Raw genomic sequence first — 16098 nt, forward strand, 5'->3', positions numbered from 1 at the left:
ATCCCAGTCTCAGTACAACGTGTTTACTTTGAATGTATCGGCCTTTGACATCATGTCTAAGAAAAAAAAACCCGAAAATGTTACCCTTTTATCACAATCTTGTTAATAAACCATCCGCTTCATCGCATGTCATTCAGTGTTTGTTGGTCACATTTTGCATCATAGCGATGTAAGATATCGCTTGTTGCGTTATAGTACCAATGTGAATGTAGTCTTATCATACTAATGTGAGCCAAAGGTCTTCAATTATTCTTTTCCGCATATTGAATGATTCAGATTTCAGATATATAGCTTCCACATTCATATGAAATTATGCTTTGTGTATGAAGTATATTTTTAACAGGAAACACATAGCAATATTTGTTTTTGCAAACCCTGCATTTCAGGTCTGACTGCGTTACGAATATTTTTCTGTCCCAGCCGCGAAATGTTGGTGTTACATCAGTTTAATTGATATGATTGATTCAATTTCATTTGGAATTATCAGTTGTATTAGAATCTGAATTTTCGATTTGGCATTCATTCATGCTCTCTAATATTGCAAACACTTCTCCAATTCTCCAATGGTTTTAATTATTTTTCAGTGAGACTTGTGGGAGGGTCTGGCGACCATGAAGGCCGAGTGGAGATACAGTGTGACGGGGTGTGGGGCACGGCGTGTGATTTGGGCTGGGGTACTGAGGAGGGGAACGCGGTGTGCCGACAGCTTGGGTACTCATCGGCTGCCTCGGTCCATCACGATGCCCACTTCGGACAAGGATCAGGTCCTATCTGGTTAGACCATGGAATCTACTGCCCCACTTCGGATAAGAATTCCCTGTTGGAGTGCTTTCGTAACCCGTGGGGATGCTACGCCTATAATATATACAGCTACAGCTGTGGGCACGACGATGATGTGGGCGTTAGATGTGCCGGAGAACGTGAGTTTATCTTAATCTCTATTTAACATGGTCATTTTCTTCATGAGAGTAATCAATAGTACCGCTTTCTTCGTTGGTGACTTGCCAGTTGGATTTTTCTGTACGTGACAGCGTCATGAATCTGTCATCATCCCAAACATTACTCTGTTTACAATTTAAATATAGAGGGCTCGACATTAGCGGTGCCCAGTGGCCCGAGGCCACTAAAAATTGATGTTGGGACACCAAATTCCCCAAAACCTTATCTTTTGGTGGCCTGATCGGGCAACTTAGTTTCAAAGTAGATTGTTTTGTTTCTTTTGGGCTACCAAATTCCAAATTAAGAAAATTTCAGTAGCCCGAAAGGGCCACCAGAGAAAACATTGGTTAGTGTCGAGCCCTGCCTTATTGTACTACAGTAGGCCTACGTTTTCCTGTATATCGATATTATAGTTTACCACAAAATTACAGAAATTTTTATTGATTGATAGTATATTCACCTGATTTGAGCTGCTGACATCATCATTTAATCACTAAGCTCATTCAAGCACATTTTCGTAATGCGAGTAGAAATTGTAATTTTTGGCTGACCTAACATGATTATTCCTTGCATTATTTCTTTGGACCATCCATATCGGATACATTAATAACAGTAGTGTAACTAATACAAAGAGAGTATTTCCAATTCCAATCCACATGAATTGGGGGGGGGGGGGATGTACTCATCCACTTGAATTTTGTTGTTTGAAAACAACGTATTGTTAACCATGAAATTAAACGTCACTGGAACATCCGATAACTCATCAGCATGAGCAGTTGACATCCAAGCTGCTGTGCACTAATTCCATTGCGGCCACAACCTGCACTTCAGTTTTTAAAGTATTTCTCTTCTTCTTGAACGAGTGGAAAAGCAGGATTTACGCTAAGCATCAAAAACAGATTTTCTGATTGAAGTATTCATAATGACACATTTAATACATCATAAACCAGTGCTTATCATATAATGATGAAGCTGAATGAGATCCAAGAAGTAAGAATCACCATATCCCGTCCTGTTAATACTTTCACTGCAGTCTCTACTTTAGGAGAATATGTCACGTGATACTGACCAAATGTTCTTGCATGATGTTATATATATAAACGTTTTACCGATGTACCATTGTATTGAGTTCGTTATCATTATTTTTGTATGTACAATGTATAGGGAATCTGAGTGCTGCGGCCGCAATATTTGCCAACGCAGACTTGAACGAAGGCCTAACTTACGGCGTTGATCGCTTCACTTATTACGACATGACAAGTAGATTGACATTCACCCCAACGACAGCAAGCCACGGCGATACACTTCAGTGTCATGTGTACGGTGTTGTGCGTTCTGCCACTCTGGAGGTTACAGGTGAATTTTTCCAAATTTGCCATCTGTACAAACATTATCAATTACAATACGATATCATACTTCATACTCAGTGCACCGGAAGAAGTATTGTATGAAATATTGATATTCAGGGGGAATTCGAATGAACAAATCGTGGTATCTGTTACATCTTGTTCCGCGTGTGCGTCTTCACTGTGTACAAAATAAAGCCTAATAGCGCTCACCGGCAATGACATAATAAAGGGCTGTGAATGGAGCCGTGACAGAAAACACGGTAAAATGACATTCGTATTTTCACACAGGATAATGGGAAATGTAATTAGGCAACACAATGAAAAAAGAACAAATTATTTGATTGTTACCTGCGAAGCGCGCAACGAAAACTGAATATTGACACACAGCTTTCCTTCTATTTTTCGAAAAAGCCAAAGCATTATGGATGTGAAAAAATGTGCATTCCATACCACTCTTTTTAACAAGTTATGTATCTAAAGTATGTAATTTAGTGTCAAATTCTCCATTTTCATGTGATCTTCTCAACTTAAGTTTACCTACACGTGTATGTCTTTCATGTTATTTCTAAATAGAATTTGAAACAAACATTTCCACGGATGAGGGTGTAGAGACTCAATAAGAGCCTTACAATGAATTATCATTGATTGGTAATGTGGTTGAACTGTTTTTCTATTTGTATACTTATCGTCATAAACTGCCCTATCAATACCTATTTTTCTTCTCGTGTGCCATTAAATCAAAATTAACTAATAAACGAATAACGTGTCGATAACATTTGAACTGACTAAACAGGTGGTGTCGATGTACCCCGGTCCATCACTGCATGTATCACTCCAAGTCCCGTACGTCCCGGTACACCTCCACGAGAAAACATCTTATCCATCGATGCTGTAGAGATCAGAGGCGAGGATAACCTGGTTAATCTGGTCATGTCCTGTCATGTGAACTTCACCGACCAGCCGTCCCCGTACCTCCACACCTACACCATCAGTACTGAGACTACAACTCTATCGTCATCAAGCTCCGGCTCAGCCATCCTCTCACCACGCCCAAACGCCTGCATCGAACTCACGTGCTCCGCGACGAACGGGATTGGAACAACCTCAGCCACGCTAACACACTGTCCTCGAGGTAGGTAGTCTTCATACAATGTGCACTTTAAGAGTGCGACAACTCTGTCTTTACTTTTTCTGTTTTTACTGCGGCCTAAGGCCGCTATAGGTCACGTTAAACTATGTAGTAACAACTTAAGGAACTCTTAAATTCCTATGAATTTCCATACAATTTCCTCTGGTCTGATCTTACAATATTTTCAGTGTTACAAAAACTAAATAAAACGATATCATATTGATCATGCTCGCTCAGACATCCATACCTACATGTTCCTTTTCATTTTTGTCTGTATAAAAACCGAGTCAGAGTAGTCATTTGATAAAACCATATCGTTGTTATGGCGTTGTACACTTTACTGCTAGGTATAATGATAACCATGATAATCGGGTGGTGTTTACTTCATGTAACACATGCTTTCTGGATGTAACTGTCAATCTCTTAGAAACTGAGCGCAAAGTATGTCAAAATCTTCCCCCTACCCTTTCTGTTCATCTGCGATAACTTTCAGACTTAAGGTACATCTATTTTAATTTCCAGTTGATGACCGGTTCCTGGTTTAGACAGTAATCAATACATCAACTGATCATATCCAACAGATAAGCCACCAGAAAGAATCATCAATGTGGGCTTTGAGACTCAAGAAGCTGCTGAACAAAGTCTCATCATTACTTGCCACGTGGATCCAGAAGACCAACCCTTTCCACCAATCAACACGTACCTCATTGCAGTCGACGATAGCGTCATTTCCGATTCAGCTTCTCCTACGGTGACGATTGACGTTCAACCCAACACATGCATCGATGTCGTGTGTACTGGTATAAATGAATATGGAGAGACTGAAATGACCAAGACCTACTGTCCCCCACAGCCAGGTAAATACAAAACACATTTCTTTCTTCTTACTTTTTTTTTGAACGAACAGTAAAGTAAGAAAACACAGAGTTTACATTATGTTCGTTCTCCGATTTAAAGTGGCTATCCACATTGAAAGAAATTGCAGTTTTCAGTATCCTTTACTCGTTCATGTAAATCTGCACTTAAGTTTCATTGTGTTGAATACGTTCTACAAAATTAAAAACACACCACTTTCTCGTGGGATTACAGTTAAGTTAAACAGCAGTTGTGACACCTTTAACTAGAAAATGACTGAAACCAAAATGATCTCATACTGTGTAAATTTAAAACCAAAACACAGTTCTCGTATACCATGCAAAAGTGTGTTAGATAATGCTTTCATAATACGATTTCAATTAAACAATGACAAAATGCGCAATACTAGCCAGAAAGCTTCGCCGAAAGTACTATACATTCTCAGAGCTTACCTGATGGTGGTGGATACGTGATTTGTTACATTCGATTACATACAATACATCGGACCACAGCTATCCACGTACCACCTTCGTTCTGCATACCCACTAGAGCAGGGAGGGCGCTTCAGGAATCAAAGTCGGTATGCCGACTTTTATTATTTCACACTTTTATTTGACACTTTCGAAATACTCAAACAAACAAACAAACAAACAAACTTATTATCCCATCAAGATGCGTCAGCCAGGCGATTTCCTTGACAGAGCTTTTCGATGTATAGCAAGCGAATTGAGATGAATTTTGAGCCCTTACAAGTAGGCCTACCATGTTATAAGGTGCCAACAGTAAACATCAAAAGTGCTGATATAATCATTTTTCATATCGCTACTACATCACTGATGAAAGCGTGCTTTTCCATGACCAGTATTAATATTTAACCATTTCCCGTTTTACTACCTTATCTCGTTCTAGAAGCCGGTCCCGAACAACCTGGTAGCAATATCCTCAGGATCCAGACGACGGAAATCAGAGGTGAAGGAAACCTGGTAACTCTAATCATCACCTGTCATGTTGACCTCTCTGACCAGCCTTACCCACATCTCCACACGTACACCATTACAGCTGATAACGACACCTTGTCCTCCTCCAGCTGTGCCTCAGCGATCCTGTCTCCACTCCCCGATGCCTGCATCAATGTCACGTGTTCTGCCACAAACGGAATCGGAGACACGTTGTCATGGATGGAACATTGCCGGACAGAAATTCCTTCTGGTAAGTTAAAGTATCATGGCTTATCCTTCTCGAAGCAAAGCATACAGTGCTTATATGGACCTAAAAGTGCTCCTATAAGTACCTGACAATCATCATTAATTCTATCGCGCTTTTTTCAAATTTGTGTGTATGATGACGAACAGAAATCTCCTAGTCACTTCACGGGGTAGAGAAGAAGGTAATAATCTGTGGGCACTGAGACAAGAGAGGGCGCTAGATAGTTTCATTGAAGGTTACAAACAAATGAAATACTTGTCACATGATCCATGATCGTCACAGATCACCTTCTGTATCTGTATATTCGTCTGATGTTACTATACTTTCAGCAATTTAAGTCCAGTACGTGTTCAAGTTTTATACCGTTAGGTTGGAACAGCACACTTAATTTGAACAGCACAACAGTTTGATTGTTTTTTTTTTATGTCGTATTTCCTTCCATAATTATTCTGCGACCTTTTGACAAAATATACAATGCTTTAGATGAGGTAGAAAAATACTTAAATCGACAATTTAAAACAGATACGTTTCAGCAAGGAATGCATCATTGCGCTCTTTGCGATAGCAATTACACTTAGACAGCGTTTTAGTTGTTGGCTATCAAGTCCAAGCTAAAAACCGCGTAGTACGGAGGGAATACAGTGACACTAACACAGGAAGAAGAAAACACTACCATTGTCCAGTGGTGCTTTATCGATAGGGGGTCCCATAGCTAGCCCTCATCGACGGGTCCTTCAACAATCGTCGACCACGTACGCTCTTCTCGTCGTCGTTTTCGTCCTCTCCATCATCACCTGCTTCACTGTCCTCGTGAAGAGAAAAAATGTCTTTTGATTGAGGTGAGTATATTCATAGCGTGTTTTATTTACTGAATCCGTGCGCTTTGAAAAATTTATCAAGTAGAATGTTATAACATTTACAATTACTTACTACTTTCTAGGTTTAGTACTTGGCAAGAAAACCTGATACTCCTGGATAAACTTAACTTGAATCATTACCCAGATAGAATTATGAGAGATGCAGACGAGACGAAAGCGGTAATCGAAAGAAATAAGGATATTGACTTCCATCGGGGGAAAAATTACACTCGTTGGTTTGACATGCTGTGTTCCTCCATAGACATTTTAGAACACGCTTAACTTCATCTATGTTGCTACTCTTACATTTCATCAATGACTTAAGATTTTATTGCATTCATAAGATAGATATACCATGTCCCCCTTTTCATGATTTATTTTCTTGTCGCATTTTAGATGTATATTCACTGCCTGTATTGCGTTTCACTTTCCTACCGCAGAAGTGCCTCAAATGGTATTCTTTAATTGACTGGTACGCACTGCCTTTCTGTAGAGAAATTTGATTTTGTTAAACACACAGTACTGCTTACCATATTTGTTTATCTTCAGTTGACACCATATCCCGCATGTTTACATGTCTTTGGCAACAATTTTAAGATCCCTTTATGACATTTGCCTGCAGGTATGGAAAGCTGCGAGGGTCAAAATGAGGGAAAGCCTTTGATGCACACCAACAATATTTTCTCCGAATGAAGAATCATAATTTGTACACTTTGTATCTTAACTCACTCTGAAATCATTCACATGTTATTATGTCTTATCTGTAGTTTCCAAAATAGTTTTTATTGCCTATCAATAATCTTTATGTCATTGGAAGTGACCTGAAACGAAATGAAGAGCATGTTTTCAAACCACAAGTAGTCAGTGGAATAATGTGATGCAACTGTTAAATTTATGCTCATTGTAGAATTGTCGATAAATTTTATCGTGTATTGATTTGATGTACAAAATTCCTGATAAGTCTGATATAAGACGTGTGATCTCTCGCCCACTTACATATTTTTTTTTTATATAATAACTGTTGATTGCACTTTACTTATAGTGCGTGACAATGTCTATAGCGTACTTTTGTGATAGTTCATTTTATGTTGCAACATTATCTGAGGCCATTTTCCCAGTCAAGCTTTGCTTATGAAGATGGTCCCCTGCTTGTCAAAATTATCAATTTCTCAAAACCTCGTTGAAGGTATTTTCTCTGCTAGTGTACCTTCAACATGACATCGCATTGTATATTTACTTTATACGTTTTGACTGCAATTGAACCACACTATAATGAATATTGATGCGTATTATGCCGACATTATGTTAATTTTTGTTTCATGTATTGACGGTCGAGTATACAGAAAAAGAACAGAACAATAAGCTGCTTTCCTTCACATGATCAAATTCTACGTCACATTACTTAGAAGTGAATAATACAAGGCTCGATATTAACTTGTTTATTTTGGGGCCCACTCGGGCCATCAGAACCATTAAATTGCGGGGGGGGGGGGGGGTTGATGGCCCGAAAAATAAAGAAAAGCGTAACAAATGAACTATTTTTTATAAAACATTAAGATAATACGATAAATCATGATAATCATGTGAAGATTTACAAGTTCGACAATGTATGTCAAATGCCACGTATTGTCACTAAGAAGTAAGAAAGTAAAACATTAGAAAATTAAAATGACTAAGAACCTTGATAATTATGCAAAAATTGGCAGGTATGTTAAAGGGGCTCACAAACATGTAATTTGTTATTAAGTGGTGGCCCGACATCTATTTCTGGTAGCCCCAGGCCACAGGGCCACAGCTAATGTTGAACCTTGTATAAAGTCTTGTCATTATGGAAACGAGGTTGGAGAGCAATTATTTTCTAATGACATCATTGGTGGTAGTTTCGGTTTCCTAGAAGTATCTTATGTAAGCAATCAGTTGCGCTTCTGTTCTTTTTAATGTGTCCTATATTTTCATCACCATCTCTCTCTCTCTTCCATAAATAAAATGTAATGTTCTTTTGAATTTTTGCACGACCCGCCGGCTTTATATGATCTCAATGAATTAAAGTCACATCAAGAAATAAACTGTTGTTTAAGCAAAAAACAAAAACAAAAACAAAAACGAAAGCATCTGTAGTTCTGATTCGGTGTTCGTGTTATATACCTACCATTTACTGAAAAATATCAACATGAGTGTTGGAAATTATAAAGAACAAAGATAATTTTGACACTGCGTATAGCGAGAAATTTAAGATGAAAGGTAAAAGTGAATCGTGGCTCACAAATGATGACATTAGTACATACACTCACAGACACACGCGCGCGCGCACACACACATACACACACACACACACACACACACATATATATATATATATATATATACTCCTAGATGGGTCATTTGGAAGACATTTCCATTTGTTTTATATGCAAATTTGTTATATACATGTTCAATGGCAGTTTACGCAATGGAGACACGAAAATTGTCTCCTTAATGACCAGTTGTCTCCCTAATGAAGACACTTCCCCCAATGTGTCTCCCTAAGGTGCCATCTAGATATATATATATATATATATATATATATATATGTATATATATGTATATATATATGCATATACAATTTCCCACTTTTGATCCTTAATATTTCAAAAACTATATATCAGATAACACTGACATTGATGCTAGTGATAGCTGAATAGTGTACAATTTTGTTGGAGGTGATTTAAAAATGAAAGCATAGATCAGTTTTATTAAGTTCAATAACAGCTAGTCTTTGTTCATCCTGAAATGTAGTGTACTGTAAGCACATGATAACATAATCATGCTTACTTTTTTCACGTGCACGCATTTTACCCTTTACCATGCATAAATTCAGTCTAGCAGTGCCCGGGCAATCCATCATGAATTACTAATAAAAGCATTCATGTGCCTCGGAGCAAGAGACCAGAAGCCTAGTCAACAGAGCTGTATTCATGTCTATTGTTCAGGGTCATTGTAAACACACACTCACATACACATCATTGGTTTCTATGTAAATTCCAATTTTATACTGACGGTTAAAATTTGACCAACAACTGGAACTTAACTTGAGATTTAATTATACATTTAATGAAACTGATTCATGTTCTCATATTCAAATCGCCTCTAACTAGATTGTACACTATTCAGCTATTAGTCATATCAATGACAGTATTATCTGAAGTACAGTTTTCGAACTATAATGGATCAAAAGTGGGAAATGTTTCTTGTAACACCTATATAGCAAAGCTGTATATATACAAATATACATAGATAGATAGATAGATAGATAGATAGATAGATAGATAGATAGATAGATAGATATGTACAGTGTATGTCACACTAGAGGAACGCATTAAATGCCAGTTGCCTTGGTTTTTACTCGGGGGCCTCCCCTTCGTCAGGGATGAAAGTGCTTTCTTAGTAGGTCATGATAGAGCTAATGGCTTTATCGTCATGAAGTGAGAAACAAAACGTCATTTACAGTACGTTGAAACCTACCGTTACACCCATGATACATGGAAATAATATTAATGATGATAATAATAGTAATACAGCAGTGTAGTTATAATAGTAATAGTAATAATAATAACAATAATAATAATAGTGATAATGCGAATCGACGAATGTGGGTACATTGTATGTTATGTATGATGTACCTATGTGTGTAGAGATGTTACTTCTGTGTGGGCGTCCTTTTCTTCTGTTTATACATCTTGTGTGTGTGTGTGTGTGTGTGTGTGTGTGGTCTGTTGGTCCACGAGTTCTGTATGATATACATTCGTCTGTTTGAGTATTCTTTGTGAAATAGATCATTGATCAATTTGACCAAACGTTCGTAAGCCAATAACTGTATACTCTAAGATGATATGAAGAAGAAAAAAAAAACACCTGTATGAAAAGTGACGAGAAAGACATTATTTCAATATTGATGAGAGCATACCTAATAATAACGGTAACAATATCAACAACGCAGGGACCTTCTGATCAATATCTACACAGCCAACCAATGTAAACCAATGCTTCCCATATCCCGTATACGTGAAGATAATACTCGTGTGAAATATCAACAGTTTGACTATGAAAAGACCCAGAGAAGCAACATATTCGTGTATTATTTCTTTTCCATAAGCATATATTGGGAAGAACAAAAAGCAGGGATGTCCAAGAAATTCAATAGGCCATGTACCAAATATTATGAATATATGTAACAATTATATAATTTGAAATTCACGAACATGCTAGCTTCCTGCGATCCAGATATTGAAGCTTAATGATGAATATAATTTGAGGTACCAAATTTATCACACCAATCCTTTCTTACCATTACACATTTTGAGTAAATATCTGTAAATCGTCGATCTCGAAATTAGTGTTTGCATCGTGACAGACGCAATGTATGCACGACTGAAGCCTGAAGGAGACAATCATGATATCATTGATCACGTGTTTTCATCTTCGTCAGTTTTCGTGAACTTTCTGTGAGGAGAAGAAACGGTTAATGTGAATGATATGAATCTTTATTTCAATTTCACACTTAGCTCCTCCATTGAACGGCACACTGTCCATCAGGTTTCATGAGCGAGTGGACATTCAGAACCAAACATCCCTCGACATCGAATGTCACGTGATTTCCAAGGACAAACCCTTTCCGGCTTTCGAGTATTACGTCATCTCGGCTGATGACGTCATTTTGTCGCGTTCTTCATCTCCTCGCACTACCATATCACCTCGTCCTAGATGGTGTATCCAAGTGTCTTGTGTTGGAAGCAACGGGATTGGCGAAACATCAGCATTCACGATATACTGTCCAAAAGGTAATATCAGGTGTAAAGTCACCTGTAACAAGTGTGCATTATCAGGGGCGGATCCAGGAATTCCGTAAAGAGGGGACGCGTTTACAAAATTAAAGGGGGGGCGCACGCACCCCTCCCCATTTTTTTCTTTTTATTTCTTTTGTATCAACAAAAAATAAAGGGGGGGGGGGGCGTGCGCCGGTTGCGGTCCTCCCTGGATCCGCCACTGATTATACTGTTTTAGATAGATAAAACTAAACTAAGTTTGACGCATACACACTCGAAATAATCACTTTGAGTACTTCTTTAATATGACTGTTTTCAAAGATCCACCTGTCGCCGATATACTATCTTTGGAATTCCATGAGGGAAGACTACCCAGCACTGCAGTCATCCTTTCCATCACTTGTCACGTGGATTCACGAGACCAGCCGTTTCCTCGTCTGCACACTTTCATCATCCAAACGGAGACTGGGACGGAGTCTAACTCCAGCTCTCTGATCCTATCACCCCGCCCCGAATGGTGCATGAATGTCACTTGCATTGGTCAGAATGACTATGGGTCGACTTCTTCTATGGAGACCTACTGCCCGACAGGTGAGGGGATGAATGCAGTAGGATTCTTGTATTGGTCAGAATGACTATGGGTCGACTTCTTCTATCGAGACCTACTGCCCTAGAAGTGAGGGAATGCAAATAAAATGCTTTTATTGGTCAGAATGACTATGGGTCGACTTCTTGAATCGAGATCTAGTGGCCTAAGAGGCGAGGGAATTAACGTACATGTAGTAGGATACTTCTATTCGTTAGAATAGCTATGTGTCGACTTCTTCTATCGAGACCTATTGCCCGACAGGTGAGAGGATGATAGTAGTACGATACTTGATCAGAATGACTATGTGTCGACTTCTTCTATCGAGACCTATTGCCCGACAGGTGAGAGGATGATAGTAGTACGATACTTGGTCAGAATGACTATGTGTTGACTTCTTCTATCGAGACCTATTACCCGACAGGTGAGAGGATGATAGTAGTACAATACTTGGTCAGAATGACTATGTGTCGACTTCTTCTATCGAGACATATTGCTCGACAGGTGAGGGGATGATAGTAGAGGATACGTATTGTAGTGGTCATAATGACTATGGGTCGACTTCTTCTCTCGAGACCTACTGCCCAAACCATTCACCGTTGAAGTTTGAATGCAATCTAGCGCGCAGGAGATCGCGCATTCCAGCACATACTATAGTAACATTAAAAAACAGTCGGAAATTGCTTCATGAAAATTTACAAACTTATCATTTCATTCTTAGTCCGAGAAATTCTTGTCATAGGTAAGTAAAATTTCATAGTTACATTTTCATATTCTTTGCAGTTGAGTCATTTTAATGTGTATATTTTTAATCTTTAATGACTGCGACATTTTCAATGTTACGTGCTGACAGATCATATCTAGAGGCGCTTATTTTTTTCTTTTGTTTTTGGCTCTCTCTCTCTCTCTCGCTCTCTCTTTCTCTCCCCATTTCTTTGGAACAAATGTTAACAGATCCACCTCGCCCTGGAATAATCGACATTCGGCTGGAAGAGAAACTGGGCGAAAATAACCAACCAATATTGGTCATAAACTGTCACGTCGATGAAACGATTATGCTTCATCCCCCATTGCATACTTTCGAAGTCAAGGTTGGAAAGAAGACTGTATCATTGTCAACCAGGCCATCGACCACTATATCGACAAGGCCTGAACACTGTACCGTAGTAACTTGCACGGGGACCAACGATCTCGGTTCGACAAACACTACGGAAACATATTGCCCTACAGGTGAAGTAGATTCAAATCAAATCATTCGCGTGTTTGTATTATAGATATTTGTGTGTGCTTTACTTCATTGTAATGACTTGTACATGTATATATATAATTATGTATAATACTTACATGTTATTTTCAGTCTCTTCGGCTCATCGCTATGAACACGTGTTGTCATTACGAACACCTCTGATAAAAGATCTCAATTCAATCTGTACTGTTTACAAATATACATGTACGTCTACCGGAAACTTGGTTACCTGTAGAAACGCCGCAAATCTCATTAGTAAACAAGTGACAGTTTCGGGGAAAAGAGATAATTAATGAAAAAAAAAACGTAAATAACAAAGTACACATTAGTTAAGAGATAAGCTTCTTTCCTCCTTCTCTTCTCAGTATTTGCCTATCAAACATTAAAGAAGACAAAGTGATCAGAGTACGCAGAAAAAGGCTCCATAGCAGAGAGAGACAGACATACAGAGAGGAAAAAAAAACTTGTCCAGCATTATGTCAGATACAGTAATAGTTACCTAATAAATCAACAGAGGAGAATGTGAACTTAGATTTGACCCTAGAGGTCTACATGATTCAAAGTGAAACATGAGATTTTCCGAAAGTTAAAAGTGCAAATGACATATAAATCCCTTCGTCTACTTGAGAAGTAATAAAAAGAATGGAAAAGAAATCGAGATTATGGAGGCTTGGAGATAAACACCAGTTACATACTTTACCGTAATGTTGAAGTATATATTTTAACTAAAAAAAAGTGTAATTCAATGGTAATTATCTGCGTGAAAGACTCATAAAAGTGGAATTTTCCAGTTTTACTTTGGGAAGAAAAAATGTAAAGATTTCTGATTGCCGATGTTAAGTTCTATAGTGATAAACGTTTTCCATCACAACTGAAGCTTCGTTTCAATGTTCATGAAATATTTTTTTTTTCGTATATACTGGCACTCGAGTTATTATGAGCATTTGTGGCAGAAAGTCGTATCTTCCTTATTTCTCCTGTCATTCACCCATTACACTTGATCTTGATAGATCCACCAGAAGAAGGTCTGATCTCAATCCTAGTGGAAAACGACACAGATACCACCAATGTTAACATCACCTGTTTCATCGATTCGTCGGTTCAACCCACACATCCTATCAACATTTTTGGTGTCGAGGTAAACGGTGAAAACATGATCTCCTCATCACAAAATGCGTCTGTCATTGTGACGTCACGTCAGAACAGGTGTCTTAACATCAGATGCACCGGAAGCAATGTCCATGGGTCAACGACCTCTCTTAGTTTGCATTGTCCCAGAGGTACGTGACATCTGACTTTCTAAACACAGACGATGAGTGTGAGCCCTTCTTAGGATTCATTCAAAAGATGGCTGTGCAAAGCGTAGGTGTTGCTAAACTAGCTCATGCCCGATTTCCCTAAAACCCTGTCAGCCATATTCATTGTTACGAAAGAATTTACAGATGAACATTGTAAAATAGAGACACACAGTTTAAAGTTATAATCCCCTAATCGAATTAATCGTATTAAAAGTTGCTCTTTCATTCTTTTGACGATGGTCTTCTTCAATACTTTCAAATATGTAAGGCAGACCATTGCGTCTATACAGTCATAAAAAAGTATGATGGATGACGGTCATCTTCCGGTATAAAACAATCAAGAAAATAATTATTGGTCACTCCCATTACTCTTACTGCACAGTGATTACGTCAAGCACTATGAAGATTTAATATTTCATTCTTTCCATCTTCAATCAACATTATAATCTTTGTTGTTCTTTGCATGACCAACCAGCGTGAGTAGCTGCTTCTCAGATTTCACGGCACTCGTACTCGCTTGTTTCTCCGATGTCTTTCGAATACCCTTACAGATGGTGTGATTGAAATCGAGATGTCTGACTTTCCGTCCGATGACAATGTGACGGTTGTCGTAATTCTGTGTCACGTGACTGAAGAGTACCAGCCCTTCCCTGATTTCCACCAGTACGTGATTACAGCAGACAACCTGACGCTCTCAAGAGGCAGATCTACGTGGGTCTATCTCAGCCCTAAACCTGAGAAATGTGTCTCTGTCACTTGTAGCGCCCTTAACGACTTCGGTTTCATCACTGCATCAGAAATTTATTGTCCAACTGGTAGGCGTTTGGAGAACAACATTATCATGAATACACAAATTTCGTGGATATAACTTACGTTTACTCTTTAATAAGACGAAGAATGATAGAGCCATTTCCCGCTTCTTTTTCACGACTTACATATAGTCAGCTCTTTGTCATTAAAAATGGAATAGGTCTGTATATTATGTTTCTTTCTCAGAAGCTCAAAAATCTCTGTCTATGGAAGCATTATTTAACATATTTGTATACTACGCAAAATGTATATAGTGGTGCCAATGCCCAAATAAACCTAAAGTTTCCATGGGATTTGGTTCCTTAGATCGGATGAAGAAAGAGGCTGTGAGAACTGAAAAATGCATATCACTTTCAAATCACTTGATAAAAGAATGAGAAAGGCAATTGTTTCGTATTCGGCTATTTGAGTAGAATTTTAACGTTCATTTACGTACGGTATTCGATTACAAATAAACACGGCGGAGATAACATGTGTATACGTAATATCTGTTACATAACTTCTGAAATAAATATTAAAGATAATGGTGATACACGATGTTTCGTGGTGAAATGAACTGCCATGTTTGTGCAATATGAGATAGGACTAGGAATTTAAACGGGGTTTTACACTGGCATTCACAGCAATATCAAATCATGGTAGCGACCACTTATTAGAGAGGCGATGAGAATTATGTAACACGTTTCATGGCAGGACGTTTAAATTTCCATGTTGTGCGATCGTACACATCAAGTTTATTTCTTCTTGGCTTAAATTTACAAAGAAGAGACATAATCTGATGAGATTAGAAATTGATGAAAAAAGACCGCCATTTTTATAACATGAAAGTAACCGGGAGAGTATTATTTCACTTTTGATTAAAGCATACCTAATGATAATAACAATAGAATATCAACAACTCGGGACCTCCTGATCAATATCCACATTGCCAACCACTATATCCCAGTGCCTCCCAAAGCCTTGCTTGAAGAACTACTCTTGTGAAATATCAACAGCTTGATCACAAAAAGCAAAATGGAAA

At 38.3% G+C, this 16098-nt stretch overlaps 2 protein-coding genes across 2 annotated transcripts in view; both read left to right on the forward strand.

The window, feature by feature from the left end:
• The window catches only part of LOC140241177 (uncharacterized), a 29739-nt gene extending 23427 nt beyond the window's left edge, over positions 1 to 6312 (forward strand). The window contains exons 6-11 of the mRNA XM_072320937.1: positions 585 to 920; positions 2104 to 2295; positions 3082 to 3420; positions 3999 to 4274; positions 5182 to 5481; positions 6179 to 6312. Coding sequence (XP_072177038.1) covers positions 585 to 920; positions 2104 to 2295; positions 3082 to 3420; positions 3999 to 4274; positions 5182 to 5481; positions 6179 to 6312 — 1577 coding nt within the window. The remainder of the gene's footprint in view (positions 1 to 584; positions 921 to 2103; positions 2296 to 3081; positions 3421 to 3998; positions 4275 to 5181; positions 5482 to 6178) is intronic.
• Positions 6313 to 11442: 5130 nt separating this feature from the next.
• LOC140241178 (uncharacterized) overlaps positions 11443 to 16098 on the forward strand; it is a 37666-nt gene continuing 33010 nt past the window's right edge. The window contains exons 1-3 of the mRNA XM_072320938.1: positions 11443 to 11728; positions 13980 to 14114; positions 14819 to 15082. Coding sequence (XP_072177039.1) covers positions 11443 to 11728; positions 13980 to 14114; positions 14819 to 15082 — 685 coding nt within the window. The remainder of the gene's footprint in view (positions 11729 to 13979; positions 14115 to 14818; positions 15083 to 16098) is intronic.

The sequence above is a fragment of the Diadema setosum genome, chromosome 17 (genome assembly GCF_964275005.1).
Source record: "Diadema setosum chromosome 17, eeDiaSeto1, whole genome shotgun sequence".
NCBI classification, from domain to species: Eukaryota; Metazoa; Echinodermata; class Echinoidea; order Diadematoida; family Diadematidae; genus Diadema; species Diadema setosum.